The following is a 17746-nucleotide window of genomic DNA, read 5'->3' on the forward strand; positions in this document are numbered from 1 at the left end:
TACAAAAGGAAGGGCCTTCAGGGGCACTTACTCTTTTTACTAGTAAAAAAGGAGCTGCTTTCTTTAGTCCTGTTTGATATGAAGAACAGTTTTAAAAGCAGTGACAAGTCTGCAGTAGCAATAGTGGAGAATGCTTTTCTGAATTTTAATAGCTGCTACTGCAACAGTAATACTATAGGTGCAAGTCCGTGGTAGGACTTCTCATCAGGGATGAGGAGGAAGACGATTTCATTCAGAATTCAGCTACAGAGAGCTGATCTGTAAAGGTTCTTGTTCTGGTGGGGCTGGTTTGTGCAGAAGTGAGATTAGTACTTGAGAGTCTGTAAAAAATGTTGCACGTGTAGTCATCATGCTTAGTCTGGAGGTGCAGCTGCTCTTGTGTTTAATTCAGCATCCAAAGGACTTTTAGAAGATGAGCTTATTAAGTGTCCTGTAGATGTCTTTCATAGTATTTATCACATAGCACAGTGTTTGACAAACATTCCATGAGGGGGGGAGGGAAGGCCTGAGAGAATAGAGCCAAAAGTCATTATTATTTTTGGGTACCCAACTTTGTTAATACTTTTGACTTGAGTTTTCATAGTTTTAACATTACATCACTCTCCATAAATTCACATTATACCTTCTCTTGACTTCAGTAGTAGCTATTGCTATTTATCACTTTTGTGTCAGAAGGAGAGTCAAATTAAGAATATGTTTAGCGATAACATGTGAAAGGTCATGATTGTTTCCCATCATAAGAATAAAATCCAGTTCTTAAAAATAGCTACCTGTACATGCTCTTCCTGAAGACGCTTATCTTCTCTGTTCCACTTTCAAACCCAGGTGACAAATGAAGCAAGATCCATACAGGCAAGCTATGTGTTTGGTGTATGTACACTAGGGACAGTATGAATAATGGGCTGGTAGTTCTTTTCGGTTCCTGTGACAAGCAGCCAGAGCTCTAGCTTGTACACAAACAATAAGGTGCCATGAATATCATCTCCAGCTCCTTGCCTTTCTTTGTCGTTGCAGCAGCTCTAGCGATTAGCAGCTCTGGATCCCATCGTTCAAGCCCTTTGAGGTCAGAGAAAAGTTACTGTGTTTTCTGCAGCTTGTCTGCTCCAGGTTATCAGAGAAACCTTTTTCTCCTGTTAGCTTACCCCATCATCTTCTGGCTTTTGCCAGTAGGAACTGGTATTTTAAACCCTTAAAGACTGGCTGAATGAGCTGTATTTAGACTAAGCCGCATCAATCAGAGGGATGACATTTTATTTACCTCATGCTCCATGTACATCAATAGTTATCTAGTGACACAAATATGCTGTTCTTAAGGAGGGGTTTGAGCAGCAATTATCAATTAAACGTAAAATACTGTGCAGTCGAGGTACTCCTCGTTCTATTTGGTACCATGCTGAAGAAGTATGTGCTATGGGGGAATGGCAGATGGTAAAGATGCTGTGCAAAGAGATAATTTGTAGTTTAACTAGAAGATAGGTCATCTACCAAGGACCAGCTTGCTCAGTGGCACACTTTAAGCTGAGCATAGCACTGTGGCACCTCAATCAACAGGTGTAGCTGTTGATTGACATAACAGACGGGATCCCTTGTGAGTGCATAAGTTTTCGGCATATTTACAAGAATAAGAGCTAGAAAAGGTCTGCGTCAAAAAAGGTCTGCATCACAAAAGGCTTGCTCAATATCTTGTAGCATCAAGCCCTTTTCAAAACAAAACGAAAGGGAATTTTGGTGTACATTACATTTTTTAGAAATGAAACTCCTGTTGCCTGTATTATTCCTACCAGATAAAGTAAATACTGATGTCATGTTCTGTTTTTTCCTCTTCACCTACAGCATGAACAGGTTAAACACCTTGCCAAGGGGATTTGGCTCTTTACCAGCTCTGGAGGTTCTTGACTTGACCTACAACAACTTAAATGAAAATTCTCTACCAGGAAACTTCTTCTATCTGAGTAAGAAACTTTTCTAAAAACTCTACAAATCTTCATGATATGGTGCTTTGCTTTCTGCAGTTGAAATTTATTTGATGGAGACCAAATTCCGACAGAATTTTTTTCCGATATTTATGTTTTTCTTTGAATATCTCTTGAATATTTCTACATAGCTCAGCAGTATTTATCACTGATACACAGTCACCTGACACCATTGGACATGAGGAGACTTGGTTAGTAATGGTATATTTGTTTTCTTCTGAATAATATTTCCTTGAGTCCCATATTCAGTTAAAACTTCATGGAAGCTTGCGAGCCTCAGGGGAAAGTAAACTGTTTCACAAGGCCACTGTTGTGTGTTGACTCTGAAAGCAATTGTGTTCCTGACAGTTCATTGCTGAAATAGTTTTAACAGCTTGTGGATGTTGAAGTGACCAGTATGTTAAAAAATATGCTAAGGTTACAAAACTTGGCACAGGAATGGTAGAGCTAAGCTGACCTTTGCACATGTTAAAAATACATGCTCAGAGAGTTAAAATAAAGGTATTGTGATGCATACGTGCCAAAGGGCTGCATTATGGTTGCCTAAGCAACTTGAATTCTGGCACTTTCTGGATTTCAGTGATTCTGATATCTTACTGGTCTTTTCAGTGTACTATGCTGAAGCGACTTCAGGATCAATGCATTTAGCAGCAAAAGTGACAGGTGAGGGGAGAGGAAGGAAAGAGAGACTTTGTGATTGTAACCTGGCAGAGGGAAATTTTTAAGTCAGCATTATTAAAAATGGTCACATATAATGAAATGAAAAGAGGAGGAGCAGTAAACTGCATAAGAGAAGTGGGATCTCCTCTCTGGTGGGGAGGAGAGGTTTTGCTGACCTGACCATCTTCCTTCCTGCTGCACCCAACAGTTCTTTGTGAGTCTCCATTTCAATTTTTTTTTTTCAAACTGTCATGTACGCTCGTTCAATAATAGCAAGCTACATGGTTGTGCTGGGTCGTCTCTTTTTCTGTGAATTTCGTGGAGAACTAAGCATGGAAATCATAAATTACACAATTTGAGCCTTCTGTATTGCTCTCGTTTAAGGTCTCTTTCCCAGTGTAAGGTTGTGCTTTCTATAGAGCTTAACATAGATGTGCATCTGTCCAAAAAAACTCAGATGATTTTTTTCATGTTTGTTTAGGATGCAAATTGATGTAATGAATAAGAACTGGGGGTAATAAAGAATAATGACTGTATTCAGACAGCTGAGCATTGAGACTATATGCCAGAACCTGCCACAGTCTGCTATTGCAGAAATTGTTAATTGTGCCAGTCCTTTTGAATATAGATGTTTTCCTGAACTCACCAACAATACAATAAGCCAGTAAATCTAAGTTTAACCTGCTTGTTATTATTGGGAGCCCTGGGTATGTCAAAGGCTTTTCACCGAGTCAGGGTTATTAATCAAACCTGACTCCCTTTTATTGATTAGACCTCAAATGGTTGGGTTATATGCCACCCTGTTTATATATTGCTATTTAATTTGCAGCCACCCTGCGTGCACTCTATCTAAGTGACAACGATTTTGAAATCCTGCCGCCAGATATTGGGAAGCTCACAAAGTTGCAGATAGTAAGTAATTTATCTAAATTCTTAGAAAATCAATTCACTTTTACAACGCTTGTAGGAATAGAATCTAGTCAATTTGAGGAGTAGTTGGGTATGTTTGCAGGAATAAACCACCATGCCTGGAACTGTTTCTTGTTTACCAGTGGACACTTGTAAATAAATTGGAAGAATTGAGTTTTTAGGAGAAAGGTGGGGACAGAGGGAGTAGAGTTCTGTTTTAGGCTGCTTCATGGTAACCGAAAATTGTTCTGACTACTTTATATTCACTCTTAGCTGAGTCTTAGAGACAATGACCTGATATCACTGCCAAAAGAAATTGGTGAGCTCACTCAGCTTAAGGAACTTCATATCCAGGGAAATCGTCTTACTGTGCTGCCCCCAGAACTAGGTAAGATTACAGATGATCATTTATTTATTTGAATAATAATGATAATTATGCACTGTGTTTCCTCTGAAATGAAACCAGTTGTTAAACTCTAGGAAATGATTATGCTTAAGTTTCATTGCTGCTAATATTTACTTTCCCCGGAGAAACACTCACTTTTTCACTCCTCTGGATATGCAGAGGGGCCAGAAGATGTGTGTTTGGTTTTACTAGTTTTTTACATGTTACGTTGGCCTTGTGTATTAGTACACCTGACTGCCAATTTGTATATAGCATCTTGTTTTATATAACATGTTATAAATATTGGGTCTGCAAAGCTATTCTTGTCTCTGGCTGGGTTTTGAGAACAGTATTTGGATCAGCCAAAATTATATTATGTAAAAATGACAGGAGTATAAGTGGGTTTTTTGTGACTGTTCCTGCAAAAATGGAAGTTTGATCAACTAGGGTGAAATATAGCTAAATTAGAGGAATTTTTCTTTTTTCTGTTTCAGTAGCCTACTTTTCTTAGTGAGTTGACAGCTCTTTCACTTGAAGCAGTGGATCTGGTTGATGTATTTTGAATTTGTGATATTGGCCATTTAAATATGATTACAAGTGGCTTCTTTCAACCTATAAGGTAGAGTTTTTCTTTGAAACTTAAGTATTGATTTTGCTGAATTTGTGTTGCAGTATTCCGCTTTATGTGAGGGGCATTAACTTCAATAGAAGTTGTGCTTGTTTGAGCCAAGCCAGAATTTGGTTTCAGATCTTTTTAAAGATTGTCATAAAATATTTTTGTTGGGAATAATGTAGCTGCATCAATTACCTGTTGTTGAAACACCTGTTACACAGGGTTTACTCCTTGTTTCTTGTTATTGTGGACTGTTATATAGGGAAGCTTCTTTGCTTCTACTAGTACCTTCCAAATAATAGTTGCCAAAACTCAGAAAGATAGTGACTGAAGTTAGCATGATAAAGCAAAATTATTTGTTGTCATAAGAACTTGCTTTGACCCATTAGAGAATGTGGCAGCTGTGTGCATAAATATGACAATATGCTTTTTATTTTATACAGCAAAGGAAATTGCTTTTTTTCTATGAGGTGGGGGAAGATGTTTGTTTTGACTCTTACTTGTTTACCCACCATGGTTTTTTTGCCTTTATCAATCTAGTGGACTATATGATGCTGAGTATTTTTTTTTTGCTGCGCCACTGGTAGATGAAAATTGCTCTCGTTTCCTTGATTTCAGGTGTTTATTCCTTAACATGGGTATACTTTCTTTAGCTTTTTGTCAAAGTCATATTTATTTATGAAGTCTCTTTCAACAGCAATAACATTTCAGAAGCGTGTAGTGTCTGTAAATGTACTTTTCTGTAGCTTCCTAAATTATAGCCTTGGTTTTTTCCAGAAAGTGGAAGTTAAATGCTGCACTGAGTCTAACCACCTTCTGTGGCTAATTAATGATTAATTAGCATAATTAATTGGCATAATTTCTATTACAATCTATGCCATGTGTAGCACTAGAACTATATCAGGTACTTAAAATAGCTTAGATTTTGGGGTATATTTCCAGAGAACATTACACTGAAGTCTAGATTTGTAACTTGTGCAACTTGCAAGTATATTTACTGTGCAAAGCAATGTTCTTGCTTGCTTATTAAACATCTAGGCAAACTTTCAGGGAGTGGAGTTTAGTAAATGGAGCACCAGGCTGGGCTTTGGAGAGGTTGTTTGAGGCCAGGTAGGAGCAGGCCACAGGCAAGCATGAATCTGCTGAATGATTGGAAAAAGTCACTTCATCTCTGTAGCCCTGTTTTCCCTTCCTGCAAACCAGGACAGTTTAGAGAAGCAGGCCCCTTTGCAGACAGTTTTACTCTGCCAAGAAAAGGTGGTATGCGAGTGTTACACCCTAATGAACGGACTGCTAATTCCATAGTCGCCATCTGAGTGAAAAATAATTTTATCTGCTTTCTCCCTGCTAAATTTTTAAAATTGAATTATAATGTAAGGAGAACTATCCAAATACTTTGTGCTGTGCATGTTGGATAAATAGCCTTTTCAATGAGCAGGTCTTATTTGCATTAGTTGGAGGTAGTGCTGTTCCATTTAAAGTAAACAATCTTTCCTCTCTCATTATCACTTTCATAATTAAAGGTGCTGAAGGCTTTTGACTGGCTTAGTTCGGGCACTGGTGGACAACAATGAGTCATTAGATGCTCATTTACCAGGGAGATGGGCACAATATAAACACCAGAATAAAACAATGTATTTGAATGAGGAGAAGGGGAGGAGTACATTAAACTGGTTTTTAAAGGCAATGGCAATACGTGCAGAAGAAGGCATGGAGAGTAAGGTATAGAAAAGGCCACAGACAGGCATTGGGATCACAATTTTGGAATGGAGAGAGATACCAATAAATAAAACCCTGCAGTCTGCCCTTAATTTCACCTGATGTGATTGAGCATGGCATGCACTGGTAAGAGGGCTGGGGGAGATCAGTATTATCCTCCTCTGTGTTTAGCAGAGAATACCTGTCACTAATTTAAGAAAAATATTCTTGCCCAGGAGGAAAAGAGGGGTCTAGAAGAGTGCACTGGTGCTCTGGGTGAGGGTGCTTGTCTGTAAATACAGTACGTGTGAGTGATGAACACAGGAAATGGCTGGGAGTAGGTGGGTGTAATTTGCAGCTTGTTTTTATCATTTGTCTCTCAAAACCCCGTTCATGAGGAATGGTGGTGGGCAGTCATATATAAACTTTAAAGAAGCGCTGGCATTTTTTTCCCTAGCATTTAAAAGGTTATGTGCTGCATTGCGAGACAAATAAATCATGATTCACTGCAACAATGGAGTTGCAGTCAGTTATATAAATTGCCAAGAAAGCACTAAATCTGTCACTTTGTGTATTCTGACCATTTAACAATTGGAACGGTGTTTGGAAAGAAAGCCGAGGAGAAACAAGAACCATGTAAAGTGGCAGATGCAATTAGTAAGATCAATGATTTAAGTGTTTTAAGTTCATTGTATGGTCATCTGGGTGGACCCATATGTGCCACATAAAAGATTTTCTTAGTGGAGTCAGAAGTGTAAGAGTAGTATATGGTGCAGAATATTCACAAAGTTGTAGCTAAATGTAAATAGCCACCCAGAGGATGTAACTAGCTTATCTGTAGGTTTGTGGTTTTGATGTGAAAACAAATGGCGTGATTTTTAAAACCCGGACTAATATTGACTGTGTTCGTTACCCTGCCGTTCGTTACCCTGCCGCCAATACACACGTGTGTGTCTGTGTGCACATACACAGAGTTCGCTCATGTTTATGCCTGTGGGAAGAACAGTGGTTTCTCAGGATGCATTTTTAATTACCATCCTCTTTTTCTACAACTGAATGTTGGCAGTAATGGCTTTTAAGTATCCTATTCAATGCTGTTCTAGTTTATCAAATAATTTCCTCAGGTAAAGGGAGACACTATCAAAACTGTGAAGTTAGATACATACTTGAAAAGTAGAAAATTCAAGCTCTTTAAAAAAGAAAAAAAACTTGATAGGGTAAGTAGCCATGTTCCTTTTTAAGGAGGGTGAAACATTTTGTAAATTAAATCTGTATGTCAGAATGGCTAAGTAATTCTTCCATCATTTTTTTGTTTTGAACAGTTAAATTATCTTCTGTGGATAAAGGATTGGCTTTAAATAGAAAGTTCAAGGAATCCTGCGAAAAGTTTCAATATTTCCATCACAGGAAGACATTTTAAAATTTAGGCTTTTGAAATGGCTCTAGAATTTGTGAATGAATATTATATTACACAAAGTAGTTGCTGCAGTTGTTTGGTCAAGTTAATGCTAATCAAAATAGCAGTTTACTTAGGTAATTATAACAGGCATGTGCAAACATAGGAATCACTTATTTCACAAAAGATAGTTCTTTTCTAAATATACTTAATGTAAATGCCAAACTTTTCTTATTTCAGTAAAAACTGTCACTGCACTCCATCTGTGTCACAACACAACGCTGCTCACTCCTGCAAATACAGGTCTGTGGTGCTTGTTGGAAGCTTGAACATCCCGGGGCTCTTTAGACACCAGCTCTGAGCACTGGAACAACTAATTGATACCTTGCAATTTTAAAAAAATTACCTGTTTCTGCTGTTGGAACTAAGGCAAAGGTGGTGTGAGAAAGTAAGGAGCTTTACTAAACTTCCCAGTGGATAAATAAAATAACTTGTTTTCTAGGACTACTGATGTAGCAGTTATTAGTTAAGGAATAATAGAAAAATGTAAATAACAAAATAGGTCATGGACAGATCATTTATGTAAGAAAAGCATCTCTGAAAATTCGTGAATAGTCTGATTGTGTTTCTCATTTTAGGCTTATTTTAAGTTAAAAAACCGAAAAAAACAACAACAACAAAACCCACCACTTTTTATGTGTTTAGAAAACCAGGCTGATTCCACAGAGTACTCGGTGGGAGTTAAGGTGTATGGGAAGAGATGCAGTTCCATTATACCCAGAAAGATGTTTTCTATAGCCTGTCATCTAGATTTACACCACAGGCATTCATTTCCTTACACAGCTGTAATTCTTGCCAAACTTCCCAAGATTCAGATTTGATCTTACATTAGTTTTTAAAAATATGCAAGTCCTACTGTCGCTTCTCAAATGACTACTGTGTGTGTGTAGGCTTTCCTAATGTTGACTGTACTCTGATTATAAGTACCATCAGCATAATAATGATGTTTCTGTCAGCAAATATTTCATCTGTTCTGTTGGATCTCTGGTAGGTAAGAGTACCGTAATTAGAGCCAATCTGAGCAAGTGTTATATTTGTTGTTAAATTTCGTTCATTTTACGTGTTTCATAGTACTTAAAAGTGGTTTTGCTCTTCTGAGTTCTTGTCAACCTGTGTTTGAATGGAAGTTTCAAAGGTGCGGGGCAAAAGCAATTCAGCAAATCCTTTTTGAACTCATATTTTTAAATTAACTAGATTTTGGTCTGATAGGGACTCTTCAAAGAGAGAATGCTCTGTTGAATTCCCATGTAATTGAGAATCCCAGGGGAGTTTCTGAGGTTGGAAAAAATGTGCTATACATTTCAAAATAAATTGGGATGCTGATCCTCTAAGTCTGTAATACTTCCTGTGCCATTAAAACGTCTTTGATGTTGAACTACTTTGACATCACGTTAATTCCCTTTGTTCCAAAAACCGTCTGTCACGTAGCGTGTTTCTTGGGTTTCCTCACTGGCAACACTTAGCAGCGACTGTTGGTTTGCCCCTCGAGATCCCGGTCAGCACCGGACATTTTTTACACAGAGCAGCGAAGGAAATGGTATTTCCACCGCAATGTGTCACCTTTCAAAGAAAGAAATTGTAGAAACTTAACAATACTTGTAGGTCTTCTAGTAAACCATCTCATTAGGAATGTGGGAGAAATTAATTTAATCTGAAATAATTTTAGAAAGAATATAGGAAACATTTTGAAGGAATTTCTTGGATTTTTGTCAAAACGCTGCTTCTTCTGCCGTTCCCCTTAGCTACCCACATGACGGCATCAGCCGGGCTGGTTGCCTTGGTACCTGAAGGCTGTGTGTGGTGGAGTTGGGCTGTTGAAACAGCGTGATTTGTCATGGGGAAGCATTAGCAGAGTGTTGTTTGGCTAGGAGTGCCTTGTGTGCTGCATTGATTAAGTTCCTGTTTTGTGGCTTTCATCTGTGAATTTTAATATTATTTACTCTTTCTATTAGTTGTCCTGTCAGGTTTGTTGTGTGGAGTGATGGTAGAAATTGCCAGGACTCTCCCCTTGTTCCCAGAGAGTTAACCACTCCTCCTGCCACCTGAGTATGGAAATGTGAGTTTACCCAGCCAGGTTAGGTCTATATTCTGTCTGTACTTAATGCCTGAAATGTGGTTTAAGGGAGAGGTTCAGCATTTCATCCATTCTGTTGTCTTTCCCAGGCTTCATCTTCAGTCCTGACACATTCTGGAGTGGAAGTCTCCTCATGCCAGACTCCCCATTATGCTTTGGTATAATGATTCTGGCTGAGCTTTGCTATGATGCTGGAATTTCATATAAATGTCTCGGGACTGAATTCACTTTGTTTTAAACTCTCTTCTATGAAAGGTTGAGGTGGGACAGTGCTGGAGAGTAAAATCCTCTTCCCATAGAATTGTAATAGCGCCAGCTGAGGCAACACCAGTTTGCCCTGTATCACTTCACCTTTATGTCAAGGGTAAAGAATTCAAGATTTAGTTGGTCTGCTTTTACATGATTTCAGCTGTGGTCCTTTTGCTAAGAGTTGAAGCAAATGGAGTAGCTATTTTGGGATCACACAGAAGAATCAGAGTCTTTATTTAACCTATCAAAGGGAAGAGTGAGAGGAGACTTAGCTGCCGATCCTCACTAACTACACGAGAGGAAATCACAGGTCATCTTTCTCCCTTGTAGATGGGCAGAAGCAGCAGCAGTGTTTGAGAGCTAAGGCTGAAAATAAAGAATGCATTTTAACAGTGATGAACCATTTGAACAAGACACCACTGGCAGAGTCTCCATCTCCTGATGTTTTTCAGACCAGATGGTTTTCTGTTTGAAATGTCTTTGTTAAACTCTGCAATTACTGAACCGACACAGAGATCTGCTGTAAGATGTATTCAAGGGAACATTCAAGTTGGGGTCTAATCTCTGAATTCATTATTGGAAATTCTCATTTACATCTAAGAAGTTGCTAGAATAATGTGTGATGTTACAATATCTGCGTTCCTGTTTTCTGTCCGTGAAAATAATTGTAAAACTGAGGATGGCCTTAGGCTTCAGTGTTTGGCTTTCAGATTGCTCATTCAGCCTTCTCTTACCCTGGGGCTTCCTGTCTAACGCTCACAGGTGAGGCTGCAGACATTCCCGTCTGCGTGGTCAGGAAAGCAGTCAGAGGAAGACTTCCAGCCTGCTTCTGTCTGATGGATGCTCTAGAGTATCTGTTTGGTTTATTTGTATGTACTGAATCTGACTTCTTGTTATTTGAGACTTGAACCTTTTCCCCTGTTACGTAAAACCACCACAAATGCTGTTCTGGGGTTCTCTGAAGTGCTGGTGACTCCAAGTGATACTGTTAGACCTTCTCCAGTACAAGAATGGAGGGGCGAGAGGGCAAAAGTGTTGCTGGGATGGATCTTTTGAGGCGCTTCAGTCTGAGTTTAGATTTACTAGTTGTTTTCTCTTAGTGCATAAAAACTCATCAAGAAGCAAATGTGTATTTTAGACATATGCTATGGAGCTGTAGATTTGTTTGTCATACTGAATATTTCTGTGAATATTTCTGCTGGTTCCAAAAAGATTGAGTCACACTTATGTACAAGAAGTCTTTGCTCTCTGTTGTCTTACTGCTCCTTTATAACTACTGCTGAAATCTATGCTCTTCTGTTACTAATCCTTCAAAAGTGATAGAGGTCTTCAAAGTAGAGATGATCTTTCTTGTTTATAGGAATGATTCGAGTTACCGATCCACAGCTTACATGTGCTTAAGATTGGTGTAAAAGTAATTTGCTTTTGGTAACACTTTGTGGCATAGCAATCAGTATATATTTTCATTTTTTTATGTAGATTTTAAGACATCATTGACAATTAATTGCTTTGGTATCATTTTCTGACATAGTAGTCATGATATTTCTTCCACCCCCACGCTTAAACCAATCTCTCTATGGAGACAAAGCACATGCCACAAAAGTAATAAAAATTATAAGCTCTGTAGTGTAAAGCAAATCTAAAACAAGCCAGGACAGACATATTTTTACATATAAGCTAAGTTTAAATTTAGTGAAGTGGATTGATCCCTTACTTAGCCTTTAATAAAACAGGATTCAAGGGTATTTATATCTAAATAAAGAAATAAAACTAATTTCATTCCTCATGTCCTTATGTATGACAGTGAGAGAGTAAGACCTTTGGGTTGTAAAGAGAAAGAACATTTAAATTGCAATCTTAAGAGGAATCGCTAAAAGGCATATGTTACAGCCTGAGGACTCTCCTTGAGGTCAGTGCAGTAGAGTGTAGGCTGGAAGGTGAGTCAGCGTATCAACGGGATGCAGATGTGAAACTCAACAGTATACAGGGTAAAAATTATTTCCATTGATTTTAATGAAGCTCCACTAGGGATGGATTTAAACCATTACAAAGAAGTGTTGATCTGGTATTTTACAGCTAGGATCCTGTTTCTTATGCTGAATGCCAATGTTCACTTCTCAAATGTCAGAGTTGTTTAATTACTTCATTTCACCTTTTAATATTTGAAAGTATTTAAAGTGTTGCCAAGGGGCGTTTGAGTGGAAAGGACAAGTCAGGTTTGTGTTCATTCTGTTTTCTTTTGTTTGGATTAAAGTAATGCCTATGTATACAAGTCATACCTTACTATACCTTGAGTATACATATATTGGGTAAATATTATGCACTTGGTATATCATATGTCACAAGAGGATGAGGAGCTTATAGTTGCATATAAGAGGTGTTTGCAGGCTAGATCTAATGGACAGGAGGAGCCTGGGAAGTCTGGAGACACCCTTGGTCAAGGTGATAGGTAGCATTATCACTGGCTCTGACACTTACTTTCTGCAAACACGACTGCGGGAGGCAGCATTTTATTTGCTTTTATGAGTTCTTTTCTGACCTTTGCAGGCAGTTGAGCAAAATATGAATGTTCACAGAAACCACTTTTTATTTTAACGGCAGTGAAGGAAAATAACAAGAAACATTAATTAACATGTTTTAGATCAAATGCAGGATAGATTTATTGAGGGAGGTGCAGAGAAACTGTAGCTGCCTTTTCCCTTTAATGTCGCTCAGGGGTGTGCCCACTGTCATACAAGATGTCCCTTCTGTCCACCCATGGCTGTGGGAGCTCTGAATTTAAGCAGTGATAAATGGTATTTTTAGTCAATGGATGACATAAGCTAGAATACATGAAAATTAAAAATATGCATACTTTGATTTTTGTCCTTGAATTTTCAAGGGTTTGTTTTGATGTAGGTCTATTTACTGTAGCTTCCAGGTGGCAGCTAACAGATTTGGGCAGCAGGCAGTTTTCAGGTCTGCATGGGTTACTAGTTGGGCACAGGAACAATTTGTTCTTAAGGTGGGTTAAACACAGAATTTCAGTCACACTGATCCAATCAAACTTAATAGTTCAGGATCATCTTTAGATACAATAAGTGCTGAGACAGGAAAAAAAAAAAAGCCAAGATCAGGTATTTCTAAGACCACACAGCTGGCTCCTTTTAGAAGGCTTTTGGTCATTCTGTGCAGGTCATCCACAGCAGTCAGCTGTTAGACCTTTATCTCTGCTCTTCTCTTTTCCAGACTCTGTTCTCTTTTCAGTGTCTGCTCACTGGTGGCAGCATACATCCACTTTGCGTTCTTCCTACTTGGAAATCTGTAGGAAATTGCCTAGAAATGTCTGTTCAAGATAGAAAGCTTAAAAAAAGTATTCTTCAGGCTCAGAAATTAGAAGGTTCTTTAAGCATGTTACATCTGGGTTCTGGGATATATATAGTTTTGACTATTTATTTATTTATAAGAATAATTTTACAAGTGCTCAAAAATAATTTGAAAAACATTTCTGTGATCTAGGAAAGGGGCTGTGCTGACTAGTCTTAAGGAGGGCCTTCTCCTCTTCTCTTACCAGAGGCATGTGATTGTAATACATGTCGGTGGGGTTGGTCTCTTTCAGTATGGCAAGATAGCAAGAACCTTAAGTTCCTTATGAAGAAATACAAATTTAGTCTACTAGTTACGCCAAATTTTGGAGATGATAAACACTTTTTTTTTATGGGCTGATGTACATGGAAAGAACAAACCAGCAATGACCAATGCAATCCCCAACCCTAATATATTTTGTGATTGAATCTTCAGTACTGGATTTTTACTAGAGGCAATTTTGTATTTTGCTTGCTAAAAATATCAGAGGGATTTGATGTGATCCATGTAGCAGAACAGTCTATAAATTTCCTAAAGGCCTGGGGATAGTGTTCTGCTGATGCTGCTGTTAGACAATATGCATAAAGGCGCATCTGCCATCCATGGCTCTAGTGCTGCAGGGATGGAATAACAGCATTTCTCAGCACAGTGCTGCCATAAAAATCGTCTAGGCAAGGAGACTGTTGGGGGTTGGGGGCAGAGGAACGCATCTGTAAGGTATCCAGTTGCACAGCACTCCTGCAGTGAGCCTGGTACCAGAGCCATTGCTTCAGGCGGGTTTGATCATTTCTTCCACACTGCTGGGTTCATCTTGGTGCACTGGGGCAGAAGGGTTCATGCCGGGCTCCCGCGTGTTTGGTTACCCCAGCACGTACTGTTCCTGAGATGTTATTGAGAGTTTGGCCTTGTGCTTGGGACTCCTGTATGTCCCGTGGTCGGAGAAGAATTAGGTGAGCCCTCATTTCACACATGGTTTAGTTGTAAGCGCAGAACAGACACCGGGATATGTCCCCAAGCAATAAATGGTTATGCAGGAGTGACATGTTTTCATCCTGTCTCAGTTTTAATTATACAGCTTCTTTGTTCTCAAGTGGCTTGCCTTATGGCAGGAGTGTTAGACTTTGTTTCCTCCCTAGTGCTGATAAGGTGAGGCAGGCTCTCCGTGACTTCTTATCCTGCTTAATTTGTGTCCTTCATTTCCAGATGGAAATTTTGGTATCGAACAGGGAGGAGTTTAAGGCGTCGTGTGCCCCATCCTTCCTGCTTTCTGTGAGACAGCCCTCCTTCGCTCCCCTGTGGAGGAGCACCCGCTCTCTGCCTGGTGCTTGCCATGAGGACAGGCGGCTTGTTGCTTTTCACATTACAACACTTGATTAAATTCTTCAATTAAAAGCCCGGGCTGTGAGGTTGCAGCTGACCTCTCGCTCCAGCTGTAGGCAGCCGGTGGGACGGGCTGTCAGGCGAGCTGCTGCTGGCCAGGCTCGCAGAGGGGTGTCCTGGGCAGGGAGGGGGTGGATTTCAGTGCAGGTGCTGGACTTTTGGGTGCCCGGGTTTTCTCTGTAATGAGATTAATGTTATCGTTAGGGCCTCTGCCTGCCCCTTCCCTCTGAAGGTAAGAAGTAATATCTGTACCTGCCCCCAGTGTTTTGAGGAAAAACAGAAGGTGGAGGAAAATGATTACTTTGGCATGGGGACCTACAGTTCATTTTGCTTGAGTAGTTCCTTTTTTTTGCTGTAAGATTTCTTTGGCTTTAGTAGAATAGTATTTATTACAATTAATTACAGTTAAATGGGCCATATGGTATTTGGAATGGAAGTGGGCACACTGCGCTGCGGGGATGGAAACATATGGCAGCGTTCCCTGGACGGTAAATTTCTGACACATCTCAGGACAGGAGGATTCAGCTGAGATGCTGGCTATTGAGATTTTGGGAATGTGTGACTTATTCCTGTAAGCAACGTTGAATTTGACCCATGATGGGGCCAAGCTTGCCTCCCCAAATTTAACTATTTTTATTAGTTGTGCACAGATTGATCATTTTACTTTGATGCAGTACTTGCAGAGCTGTAATTACAAGTGAGTGCTTACAGCATAGGTAGTTTTGGAGAGCAATGTATGTGGTTTTTTGCAGGTAATAAAAGGGAAAATCCAATTTGCAATTGCAAAGCAAGCCCCTGAGTGATACATGATCTTCGTAGCAGCACCGGTCAGAGGGTTATGGCTAATCACAGTGCTGGCTTGCTTCCCCCGTGGCCTGCGCCTGAAAACTGAATAGTGAGCACGTGAGCCTGCACCTTGAGCCAGCATAGATTTAGAGACACCCGTTTCCAGCTTATTAGGTCCTCTTTGTCACAGTACTTAATCCTGCTTCCTGATCCTTGTTAGAACAGGGCTGCCGAGTCCCTTAATAAAGGAGATGGGTGCGAGGCTCCTAACAAGGCGCACTGAAGCGTGAGGCAGCGAGGGCAATTGCCGCCTGACTGTCAGAGGGGTGAAATGCTCCCTGCCTGTTGTTATTTCAAAAGAACAGGCCTCAGACAGCTGGCAGATGAGCTTGCTAAGGTAATGGTAACTTGTTGATAGGCCGATATGAGATGCATGACATCTTTTCACATGGTATAATGGTCTGTCTTTACTCTAATTGTGTTAACCCTTTTTATGCATCAAGGATTAGCTGTAATGTAGAACATGCAACCGAAATGGCCAGCAAGCACATGGCTTGCAGCAGCTCCTGTAGCGTGCATGTGTGTTCATGCTACTTACGTGAACGCCTTTAATTTTGAAAACCTAGTACATCAGGTTGATTTCAGATTTCTGTGGCAGCTTGGCTCAGTCAGTCTTCAAAACCTTGTAGTTTTTTTGTTTTGTTTTGATTTGATTGGTTAAAGATTTTTTTATTTGTTACTTTATATTTCTGATGGCAGGGTAAGCCTCTCTTCATTGTAAAATTCACAAAAATAAATTTAAAATGGTAGCAGAGATTTCTTATTTTAATTTAAAGAACACAAGAAAATACTTCAATGGCTAGACCTTCCTGGAATTCAGCTTGTTATATCCATAGTCATGAGGAGTTTCAGTAGAGCATGTACTGTTTTGGTTTTGGGTGGTAAATATTTACAAAAGGAACAAACAAAAAAACCCCAAGCAAACCCCTAATAGGTCTCTTAAGTCTTCCTGTCAACAGAATAGGTGAAACCGGCATGTTGCAAGAATGATGGTTTTTGTTTGTTTTTCTCAGTATAGAGAACTATAACCACAGATCAGCGGTAGGATCTCAGTACAAACAACACATTGGGCACTGGGAAGGCAAAAAGCCTGTTGGGCATCGCTTGTTGACATTATGCTTGGAGTAGTGATTGAGAAATGCTTGCAATGCTAAACTTCAGCAGAGCAAAATCCTACCACAGCGTCATTCTCCTTTAAGCCATGGTGGAGAGGGATACTTTGCTGAATTGTCCCATAGCCCTGAAGATTATGTTTAATCATCGAGTTACACGAGACTTAATGCCTCAACAGAGTTAGGAGGTTTGGAGTTAGGAATCAGGAAGCCCCAAGTTCTATTGCAGTTGTTCTGCCCATGCTGAGTGAATTTACTCGCCTGCAGAAGGACACCCCAACACCTATGCACTATTAAGCCCTACTTAAAACTAATTTGATGAATAGATATTATATGCATTGGGCTGAGTTCAATCCTGTTGTGCAATATGTAGTAAAGCTGTGAAATGAATAGGGTGGAACTGCATCCATCATGGTGGGAACTACTATGTCCTCCTTTTCCTCTCCGCTAAGACTGAAATATTTGCTTTTGTTATGGTTGTACTCTCTGAAACGCATGAAAAGTTTCATATTCACAGCAAGATATTTCTTTCAAATTTTTCATATTTCAAATTTCTTTCATACGCTGTTTTGTTTAATCCCTTTTAGGTAATTTGGATTTGACTGGTCAAAAGCAAGTCTTCAAAGCAGAGAACAATCCTTGGGTTACCCCTATTGCTGACCAGTTCCAGCTGGGAGTATCTCATGTTTTTGAATACATTCGTTCAGAAACATATAAATAGTAAGTATTACTTATATACTGTAGCTGTGTTGGGGTTTTTTTCCTGTACTGTGTTTGGCAAAGTGTTATCAGCTACACGCTTCTTTCATAATCCATGTAGGAGCTTGGTATTCAGGGCAAATATGCAAACCTGTACATTTATATTAAGGAATTTTGCTGACAAGAAGGTAAATAAATGTGATTTAGACATGTTAGGAAAGCACAAAGACTGTTTGATATTGTCCTGCATTTGTTGTTCATTTCTAAGAGCTGTTAAGTAACATGAAAGATGTAAAAGAGCAAGCTTCACAAGCCTTTGAGAAGTTCTAATTTTAAGTATGTACAGT

The 17746-nt window shown here is 39.4% G+C and overlaps 1 protein-coding gene across 1 annotated transcript in view; it reads left to right on the forward strand.

The window, feature by feature from the left end:
* The window catches only part of RSU1 (Ras suppressor protein 1), a gene marked incomplete at its 5' end in the record, with an annotated part of 19373 nt that extends 1952 nt beyond the window's left edge, over positions 1-17421 (forward strand). The window contains 4 exons of the mRNA XM_009588259.1: positions 1834-1952; positions 3463-3545; positions 3816-3930; positions 17288-17421. Coding sequence (XP_009586554.1) covers positions 1834-1952; positions 3463-3545; positions 3816-3930; positions 17288-17421 — 451 coding nt within the window. The remainder of the gene's footprint in view (positions 1-1833; positions 1953-3462; positions 3546-3815; positions 3931-17287) is intronic.
* Positions 17422-17746: the final 325 nt, after the last annotated feature.

The sequence above is a fragment of the Fulmarus glacialis genome, unplaced genomic scaffold (assembly GCF_000690835.1).
Source record: "Fulmarus glacialis isolate BGI_N327 unplaced genomic scaffold, ASM69083v1 scaffold38390, whole genome shotgun sequence".
Taxonomy (NCBI): Eukaryota; Metazoa; Chordata; class Aves; order Procellariiformes; family Procellariidae; genus Fulmarus; species Fulmarus glacialis.